The 10,468-nt window shown below is 50.7% G+C and overlaps 1 protein-coding gene across 1 annotated transcript; it reads left to right on the top strand.

The window, feature by feature from the left end:
• The first annotated feature begins 1,536 nt into the window (after positions 1-1,536).
• On the top strand, positions 1,537-6,503 carry LOC124224080 (uncharacterized). Its single transcript, XM_046636521.1, has 4 exons — positions 1,537-1,684; positions 2,287-4,494; positions 4,615-5,366; positions 5,430-6,503. The coding sequence occupies exons 1-4, from the start codon at positions 1,537-1,539 to the stop codon at positions 6,501-6,503; spliced, it is 4,182 nt and encodes a 1,393-aa protein (XP_046492477.1).
• Positions 6,504-10,468: the final 3,965 nt, after the last annotated feature.

Genomic DNA, 10,468 nt, shown 5'->3' with positions numbered 1-10,468 from the left:
GATTCTAACCTCAAAAATTCGTATGAACTACGGCGCCGCCAGAAACAGAGTTTGACAGCTGAAACTCGGAGTGGCCAACCTGCCCGAGCAGCCGATAAAACTCGCGCATGCGCATTATATGTATAGTTTCAAGAGATTGTCCCGGTATGTAATCATTGTAACAGAAAAGATGATGAGAAGAGTTGTGGGTGTGTACAGCATGGACCGCATTATACCCGTAATGTTTGGGCCTTGCGCCGGACGGTAGCCTGGTCCCCGCTTTTTTAACGGACAGCCATAGGATATGTTGTTTGTTATGCCTTAGTGGTCGACGAGGAAATACAAAGGGGCCTCACCGGGTGTATCATTTCGTATTCGCAAGATGAGTCTACAAGCTCCGTAGGTCTGCATTAGGTTTATATCTCGTTTCCGTTCCCTAGGGTGGTGCAAACAGTTGCAGTCTATCGAGGGACGTATACGTCATCATTGTAACAGAAGAAAGATGATGGGAAGAGCTGTGGGTGTATACAGCATGGACCGTGTTATGCTTGCAATGTTTGGGCCTTGCGTCGGACGGTAGGCTGGTCCCTGTTTTTCCAACGTACGCTCTTACGGTATGTTGATTGTTATGCCTCAGTGGACGAAGGAATACAAAAGGGGGGTCTCGCCGGCTGTATCATTTTGATGTCTCAAGATGAGTCTACAATCTCCATAGGTCCAGTATGCATTAGGTTCATAATTCGTTTCCTATTCTGAGGGTGGTACAAACAGTTGCAGTTTATCGATGGCTGTATACATAGACGTCGCATGAGAAGAGTATTAACATTATTCTCAAATACACTTGCTTCTAACCGTCACCAACCGCCGAATCAGCTCCACGATTTGAGGTAGGAATTGCGAGCGAATCCATCGGATCGTTTTCTAGTTTATCTCTAAATTTCATATGTCTCGACGAATACCCGTTCTCCCGTTAATCAAAGTAGGCTTTAGGGCATGCGAGTTAAATGACGTCAGCTGTACAACTTTGTTTAATTATGAGAAAACCATGATTATCGCTGTCAATAGATTTGTTTTGCCATATGTAGCAGGCAGCCTCCGCGTTGGGTCCGGATAGCTTTGGTTTATTTTCACCCTGGCTGCGGGTGTCTCACCGCGAACCGCCGCGGAAGGTTTACGCTAGCGGACCATAGTAAAATTTCGTATACTTAGCTCAAGAAGCGGCGTGGTAACGTATTGTAATAGCATTTGGCCTAAACAAAACCCAACCTGTTGAACTTATAAATAGTTGTGGGCCCGGAGATCTTCTCAGTTAGAAAATCGCAGTGTTGGCGAAAACAACGATTCTGTTTCAATTGCGATATCGTCGTCGACGTTGCCGATGAGACGATTGCGTCGCAAGGAGTAGCGCTGGGTAGGCCCACCGAGGACCCGGTTTCTACCGCTCGTGACGGTAAGTCCGGATGATTGTCCGTACGCTGTGACGTAGCAGGGAGTTGTCGCGTATAAATACGTTGTGCGCGAGTGATATATCAAAATTTCCTTGTGTTAGAATTCATGATGGATGATACCAGTGAGATCGAGGCAGCTCTTCTCGAGGGCTGTGCTGCCTGCGAGGAGTTGGCGATTGCGGGAGAGGCAGGGGTGAATGAGACGATGGTGAACGATATGACCGCCGAGGAGCCGATATCTGTCGGAGCTCGTGACGGTAAGTCCAGATGATTTGTCTCTACGATATGCCGTATATCATGGAGTACCCGTGTGTAAATACGTTGTGCGTGAGCGGTGTTCCAAGAGTTCTAGAATTCTTCTTTCACGCATGTACTGAAGGTTATTGTGTCCGTTGCAGAAATCGATTCATCACAGGCGTCGACCTTAGTGTTGTCACGTCCAGGTCCGTCAGGAGTGTTGGAAATTCAAGGTATACAGGAAAAGTTTGAAAACAAAAAATGCAGACTAGGTATTTTGATATGAACTCACGAGCAATTTCTTCTCTGGTGGGGGCGGGTGATTAGATTCGGTCGATGCTCATGAGCCGGCGGTAGCAGAAGGAGAAGAAGACAATTATTCCATATCCCCAATGGATGAGGCGATAATATTCTCGTGGCCGCAGACACCCGAGAGTGGAATATTCACTCAGATGAGTTATACTCCGCCGGCGATGGACGAGGATATTTTCTAGGGGAGCTGATCACGCGGGTACTCTAGGGTGTGCGTTTCTAGTAAAACCGCGAAATTCAACTATACTTGCGGATTGACGACGCTTTACCATGGCGGTTTAGTCTTATTTTTGTTTTATATGTACAACAGGGGGTCTTATGCAAACTGTCGGACCGTTTCGCGTGAACGAGGGTGCCAGTACCTCGGGCATACAGATCGGCGGGGGTAGGGCCCGAAGGGCTCCGAATTACGATTCTGACGTGACATTAGAGTCAGACGATGACGATGCCGATGACAATGACGAGACACAGACAGCTTCCGATGTGGCGTTTGAATTCGACGACGATGCTGACGACGACGAGACAGAGGGTGCATACTCTGGAAACATGGGGAGAGAATCGGGGCTGGAGAGTGAAGCCGCGAGCGAGAAGGAGTCAAGTCAGGCACCCGATGACGGGGCTGATTCACTGGGTAACCGTTTCACGGTTATCGGTGAATCAACGAAATTCATTCGTAAATTCGCGGTCACAGGGCGTGAGTTGCGAATGAAGATCGCGGCCCCTGAATCGGGTGTTAATCTAGTGGAGTGGCTGGAGGACGCGTTCAGAGACCTGCATGCTTATGCCGTAGCAACGTGTCGGAGTAGCGACTACATAGGTTTCACGTTTAGCGCGGAGAGTTTTAATCATGGTCCTGCGTGGTTATCGTTCCAGCCGGTGAGGGATTCGCGGTACAGTGACCTCTGGAAGTTAGTTTTCAGCGTAGCCCAGAGCGCATCAGAGTTTGGCGTCGACAGCGTCTTTACCGTGACGGTACACAGTGTTGGAGTACCGGAGGGTCGCGGAAAGCCGAAGCCGATCACGCACGTGGGGGTACTTAAAAAATCCGTCGTGCAGATTGTCAACAGTGACGGGTTGTGTTTACCTCGTGCCCTCGTTGTAGCCAAGGCTCACGCCGAGAGAGGCCCGAACCGCAGTGGCGCTCTGCACGAGCATTACGAGATGGTGAGATTCGCTAGGTCCAGTTTCCAGCGTGCAGAAGCGCGTAATCTTGTTGCGAACGCCGGTGTCGAGATTCCGCCAACGGGGTGCATAGTGCATGAAATTGCACAGTTCCAGAACTATCTGGCACGCGAGGGATTCCTCATCACAGTGTACGAGTTGGGGAGGCTAGGTACCGGCGAAGCGGCATTTTACGACGGTACTGCCGTGGTGAGAGCAAACGGAACAGGCGATGTCAGGCACCGATTGAATCTGCTGTATTATCCCGAAGAACAGCATTATTGCCCAATTGTGAATTTAACCGCGGCGGCAGCAGGGGCCTTTTTCTGTCAACCCTGCAATAGGAAATTCAACAACGGGTACGAACACCGATGTTCCGTAAAGTGCCCGCAGTGCCTCGCATCGCCACCGTGCAACAGCCAGTCTCGCAAAATCGAGTGTCCCGATTGCAGACGCGTGTTCCGCGGTAACGGTTGTCTGGAGTACCACCGCAGGATCGGCTCCTTCAGTCCGCGTCGTTCCGTTTGTGCAACGCTGCGTATATGCCGGAATTGCAAGCGATTCGTAAATCTTTCGTGGAGGGCACACATTTGTGAAACTCGTTTTTGCGTCACGTGCCGCTGCAACCCGTACAATCACTACTGCTTCATGACGCCGCTAAAAGACGCGACAAGACCGAAACGTTACATCTTCATTTTTTATGATTTCGAAACGCAGCAATGCGAGACGGTAGACGGTGACGCGACGACAAACATACATGTGCCGAACTTGTGCGTAGCGCAACAAGTGTGTACGCAATGTATCCACGATCCCGATATATCGAACGGCTGTTCCGCTTGCGGGCTCGTACGTGAGTTTGTTTGCAGGAGGGAACCGGTGAAGGAGTTGGTAGACTTTGCTACTCGGCCCGTTCAGGACTTTGCCCGCATCGTATGCATTGCGCACAATGCAAAAGGTTTTGACGCGCAATTCATACTGCGGCATATGGTTGAGCGGGATGGAAACCCGCCGCAGGTCATCCTAAGCGGCAGTAAGATCATTATGCTCGAAACGGGTCACACCCGATTTCTGGATTCCTTAGCATATATGCCTATGGCATTATCGGCGCTACCGAAGGCTTTTGGACTACCGACTACTTCCGTGAAAGGTGTATTTCCCCACCTTTTCAATACCCCTGAAAACGTGGGTTACGTGGGACCGCTCCCCGCAGCGAAGTTTTACTCTCCGGATACCATGAGTAGCGATGCGCGAGCAGAGTTTTATTCATGGTACAACGAGGCTGTAGCGAACGACCATCTGTTCGACTTTGACGCGGAATTGTTGTCGTACTGTCGGTCGGACGTGGATATTCTGCGACGTGCGTGCGTAGCATTCAGGGACATATTTCTGGAGTGCGGCAGAGTGTGTCCCTTTACCGAGAGCATGACAATTGCCTCGGCTTGTTCGGTGCTGTGACGTAAAAATTGTTTACAACCAGAGCGAATAGGTATCCTGCCACCGGGCGGCTATCGTCTTGCCGATGCCCAGTCTCGTAAGGCTCTGGAGTGGTTGGTCGTGAAAGAGCGCGAGCTGGGTATTGACATCAGGCATGCCGGAAACGGACGTGAGTTTCGGATTCCGGAGACGGGTCGCAAGGTGGACGGATACCATGTCGCGGGCGACGGTACGCGACACGTCTACGAGTTTCACGGTTGTTTCTGGCACGGCTGTCGTAAATGTTTACGAATCAACCGCGATAGGCGTAGCGTCAACGGCGAGACGTTGGATAGGCGTTACGAGGAAACTCGTGCAAAGATCAGCCGTATGCGCGAATTGGGTTACCGCGTGACGGAACAGTGGGAATGCGAGTTTGATCGGAGCTTGAGGGAGAACGAGGAGATGAAGGAGTACGTGGCAACACACCCGCTGATCGCTGGCACTGCCACGAGCGAAGCACTCAATCCGCGTGATGCGTTCTACGGCGGTCGAACGGGGAACGCTTCCCGATACTACGAGGTGAAAACAGATGCAACGGGCAACGCGTACGAGGAAATACGATACGTCGATGTTTGCTCGTTGTATCCGTTCATCTGTAAGAATGGAAGGTTCCCCGTTGGCCACCCGACGGTCTACGTTGGAGAGGAGTGTAAGCTCTTGACAGGGTCGAGCGGTTGCGACATCACGCGAGTTGAGGGGCTCATCAAATGCCGAGTTTTACCGCCTCGCAATCTTTATCACCCTGTTTTGCCGGTGCGCATGCATGACAAACTCATGTTTGCCTTGTGCCGCTCATGTTGTCAGAGTTTGAACTAGGACGAGTGTAGACATGATGACGAGGCTGCGCGAGAATTCGAGGGCACGTGGGTGTCGATCGAATTAAAAAAAGCCGTGGAAATGGGATACAAGATCAGGAGCATACGCGAGATCTGGTCGTATACGGTGACATCGTTTGACCCGACTACTCGTCAAGGTGGGCACTTGGCCGGCTATATCGACACCTTCCTCAAGATTAAGCAAGAGGCAAGCGGCTGGCCTGGTGAATGCGAGGACGAGTCGGCTCGAATGCGCTACCTTGATGAGTATGAGCGGGTCGAGGGTATACGGCTAGATCGCGACCGTATTGCTAAGAATCCCGGCATGCGATCAGTTTCCAAATTATGCTTAAATTCGTTTTGGGGCAAGTTCGGGCAACGCGAGAATCTGGTAAAAACAGAGGTTATAAAGACGCGTCAGCAGCTGCTCGAGCTTTTGACCAACCCTGAAGTCGAGGTGTCCGGTTTGCTGCCCGTGAACGACGAAGTGTTGTACGTGCGTTGGTCGCACGCGCAACACAGCGTTGAACCGTCAGCGCTGGCAAACGTCGTGATTGCCTCGTACACCACTGCCCAGGCTCGGCTGAAGCTCTTCTCGTTCCTTGAGAAGCTCGATCGGCGCGTGCTCTATTACGACACCGATTCAGTAATTTATACCCGAAACCTCCGAAGGCCAAACGAGTATGAACCTCCCACGGGTAACTTTCTTGGCGACCTGACGGACGAGTTGGCGTCTTACGGCCGTGGGAGTTTTATACGCGCTTTCGTCTCGGGAGGGCCAAAATTCTATGCTTTCATCATTAAACGTCCGAATGGTGAAGAGGTGGAAATTTGCAAGGTGAAAGGCATATCACTGAATCACGCAACGAGCTCGAAAATCAACTTCGAGGCCAACAAGCGGATGGTGGTAGAAGCCGCTGCACCCATTCCCTTGGAGTATCGCGCCATTCGCCGAACGGAACTGCACGCAGTCGTGACGCGCTCCGAGCACAAAACGTGTAAACCGGTGTACGTGAAAAGGCGTTGTTGCGTCACGAGTTTCGATACGCTGCCCTACGGTTATCGCACTGGATGATGACGAAGATCCCAGACTCCGAGCAGTTGCACACCACAGCTTCCGTCTTCTCACCCTGCGGTAGTACAGACACCCGGACGGAATGCACGCGCGCGTTTGAGCGACAGATAGATAGACAGACAAACAAATAGACGGACAGACAGAGGACACCGAAAGGATTCTTACCCCAACCGCCTGTTATTCCAACCGGCGAGACGCCAGGCCAACCCATCAAATACTCTCTTGTATGTGTCCCGCCAAACTGTATAAAGGTTAGTACCACGCTTAAACCCTACGCATGAAAAATTGTGAAAAAATCTCGCATTGCTGGTAAAAATTCATCTCGTAAACCGCGGCGGGGCGCGCTGTTTTCAAGCTGATATCACTGCGCGCACGCGTACGAATAAGCTCATGGCGTACGCGCCTCACGCACAATCAGCTCGACCGCGACCGCGCCGATAAGCTCGTACCTGCGCGGTTACGCTTCCGCGTGCGCTTGAATAAGCTCATGGTCAGCGCACGAAGGGAGTGCCGCCGCCGCCGCCGCCGCCGCGAGCAAGCTAGCGTAGTAAAAGAACGTGTTTTCAATTGTTTAAATTTTTTATAGATCCCGCATTATCCCTGGATTCTTCTTCTTCTTCTTCTTCTTCTTCTTCTTCTTCTTGTTCGATGACGGACACACGTTGGAAACATCCGTTTTCGGCCATTGTAGCCGGGCCATCAGGATGCGGTGAATCAAATTTCGTCAAGAACTTTCTGCGTCATGGAACGTCAATGTGCGACACAAGATTTAGTCGTGTGATATGGTACTTTGACGAATGGCAGCCGTTGTACGACGGGGACAAGAGTATAGAGTACCGCGAGGGGTTACCGCAACACGCTGATTACGAGGGTGACAAAAAACCGAAACTTTTGGTTATCCACGATCTGATGCGAGAGGCTTCAAACAATGTCGTCGTTGATCTTTTTACCAAGGTCTGTCATCATAAGAACCTCAGCGTTTTCTACATAACACAAAATCTCTTTCACAAGGGCAACGGTCAACGAGATATTTCCCTCAACGCAAACTACATAGTCTTCTTCAAAAATCCACGGGATCGTGCCCAAATTCAACACCTTGCCAGACAGGTGTATCCCGAAGATCCGAGGTTTCTTCAAGAGGCCTATCACGACGCTACCGCAGCGCCACACGGATATCTGCTTTTCGACCTGAAGCAATCCACTCCGGAGAATTGCCGTTTCCGAATAAACATCTTCCCTTCGGACGATAATCACTATGTCTACGTTCCGCGAAAGGATATAAAGGTCACCAATGCGCACCGGGTTCCAGTCGTTCAGCTGTGATGCCTCGAATACGCCGTACCGCGTCCGGTCGCAGAGCTCGTGCCGATTTCACCAAAGCAAACGCAGTAGCGCTGCACGCTCTGCAGAAATTGAACCCGTTGCAGAGATCGGCATTGCTACGCACGGCCGACAATTCGCTGGTAAAGACTATTTGTGAGTGTGCATTGAACACCTTGGAGGGTAACGTAGCACTGTCCAGAATTCAGAAAAATCGTCTGGCACGTCATAAACAGACATTACGGCGGTTGGCCAGCAACCGGGGTACCTGGAAGTCCAAAAAACGTTTTCTTGTTCAACGTGGGAACGGATTTCTCACCCTCTTGCTCGCTCCGTTACTCGGGACTTTAGCTTCCAGCCTCTTCTCCAAGTAGCAAAATGGAACGTACAAAGAAGATGGTTTTAATTCCTATGGAGAGTATGGAGAGATTTCAACAACGCGTCAGCGAGGGTATAGCCACTACGCTTTCACCTGGAAATACAACTACCACACACACCGATCCCGTTTCAAGACTCGACAACGAGACGAAGGACATCTTGAACAAACCGTCGAAAGACGACGCAGAAAAATGGAAACTCTATCAGCAGGTACTTCAACGATATTTGTTTTTTGCAAACGACGCACGCAAACCCATGAAATTAGACGTTCTCGAGGAAAAGGAGAAGGAGGAAGAGGAGAAGGAGGAAGAAGAAGACGAAAACACAGCCGAAGAATCAATGATATCTCCCACCGTAGCTGCGAGTCCTGGCAACGTTCAAGCGCGCGCAAAGAAAGTCGCGTCAGCGGTACCAAAGAAGTATCGTGCAAAGGCCGAAATGCTGATGCGCGAACTCGGCAGCGTACCAGAACGATTTTCTTGGGATGCCGCAGGAACCGTCTCGTTAGACGGCGTGACAGTTCCCGGCGCAAACATCGTCGACCTGTTCAATCATGCCATGCGATCTAGGAAGACTTTTACTCCTACAGGGGCTGGTCAGTTTGCACGGTTTCTTCAGACGATCAACGTACCCCGAGAATACGTGGGGAACGATACGCTTTGGAAAGACATACGCACATTCGACACTCCGGGTCTACCGACGGTAACATCGCAACAACTATCGACACACGCCAGTAGTTCCCCGACGAAGCGACGAAGTTCCGCAAACGTTACACCCGTAACCAGCCGTTCTCACGACGCAGGATACGCTCTACGCAAACGCGCCACCGGAGCAAAATCCGGTTGGAAAACACTTCGGCTGAAGAAAAATGACGACTCTTCTTGAAGAAACGTATTACAATCCCTTGCATACTGCCGGTTACGCGGGAGCACGAATTCTGGAAGATGTTGCACGCGAAAACAACTCTCGCGATTCGGTGAGAAAATGGCTGGCAGCTCAGGATGCCTACACCTTACACAAGCCCGTGCACAGGAAATTTCCGAGAGCAAGGTACAACGTTTCCAACATAGACGACGTATGGGAAGCTGACCTGGCTGACCTGAGTTCCATGAAGAGCCGCAACAACGGTTTCCGCTATCTCCTGACGGTCATCGATGTATTGAGCAAGTACGCATGGGTGGTCCCGCTGAAACAAAAGACAGCCGCAACCGTTGCTGAAGGTTTCGAGCAAGTGTTACACACGACGCCGCGCAGACCCGACCTACTGCAAACGGACAAAGGGAAAGAATTTGTCGGGAGTGCTTTTCAGAAGATACTTCGCGACAATGAAATACGATATCGTGTTACTCGTAATCCCGATGTGAAAGCAGCTATCGTGGAGCGATTCAATCGTACACTCAAAGAACGCCTGTGGCGTTACTTCACGCATAAAAAGACGCAACGCTACGTCGATGTTTTGCCACAAATCGTGCAAGCCTACAACAATACAGTTCACTCGAGCATCGGCATGGCGCCGTCGGAAGTGACGCTTCGCAATGCTGCTACAGCACGTGCCCACATGGAAAAGCGTTATCCTCCGCGTCCAAATGGCAAACCGAGATTCCATAAGAATGATTTTGTACGAATTAGTAAAACCAAGGGAACATTTGAAAAAGGCTACGCGGCAAACTGGAGCGAAGAATTATTCAAGATCCGACGAGTGCTTGCACGTTCACCGATAGTGTACGTCTTGGAAGATCTCAACGGCGAAGTAATCGACGGCTTGTTCTACGACCCTGAACTTCAACGTGTGGAGGGGGAACCACGGGGATGATAAAATAGCGTGTTAGTGCAGCATGTCTCGCAGTCGTTGAGTGTTCACCGTTCGACTCGTGCATCAAAGAAAATGTCCCGGGATCAGTTTTACCTAACTTTACCGAGCAACAGCTCGATGCAGTTTTTTCCGGAGAATCGGACGTGCTGTTACATTACCCAGTTACCGCGTCAGATTCAACTAACGGGAGACTGGGAAGTCGGGCTGGCCGAAATTCATTATCCACTTACGTTTGAACACCCTCGGGGGTATGCGCCGATGAAAAATGAAACGATACCCTGTGTCACGCATTACAATACTCCTGGGGAAGGTGCAGTTGAGGTATCAGATTGCAAGCTATCCGAAACCAACAAATCATCAAGGATCCCCGGCTGCCAGATGTTTATTTATTGCGATCTGGTGGAACCATGTATCGTTGGAGATGTTTACACCCCGCTGTTACGAGTCATTCAAA

Source organism: Neodiprion pinetum, unplaced genomic scaffold (assembly GCF_021155775.2).
Source record: "Neodiprion pinetum isolate iyNeoPine1 unplaced genomic scaffold, iyNeoPine1.2 ptg000083l, whole genome shotgun sequence".
NCBI lineage: Eukaryota > Metazoa > Arthropoda > Insecta > Hymenoptera > Diprionidae > Neodiprion > Neodiprion pinetum.
The sequence above is the reverse complement of the archived record's forward strand: the minus strand, read 5'-3'. Positions and strand labels throughout refer to the sequence as shown.

Excerpts from the sequence above, each read along its gene's own strand:
- LOC124224080 (XM_046636521.1), top strand. The coding sequence starts at position 1,537 with ATGGATGATACCAGTGAGATCGAGGCAGCTCTTCTCGAGGGCTGTGCT. Across the intron at positions 1,685-2,286 it reads ATCTGTCGGAGCTCGTGACG|GGGGTCTTATGCAAACTGTC; the intron begins GTAAGTCCAGAT and ends TATGTACAACAG. Across the intron at positions 5,367-5,429 it reads TTTATCACCCTGTTTTGCCG|GACGAGTGTAGACATGATGA; the intron begins GTGCGCATGCAT and ends AGTTTGAACTAG.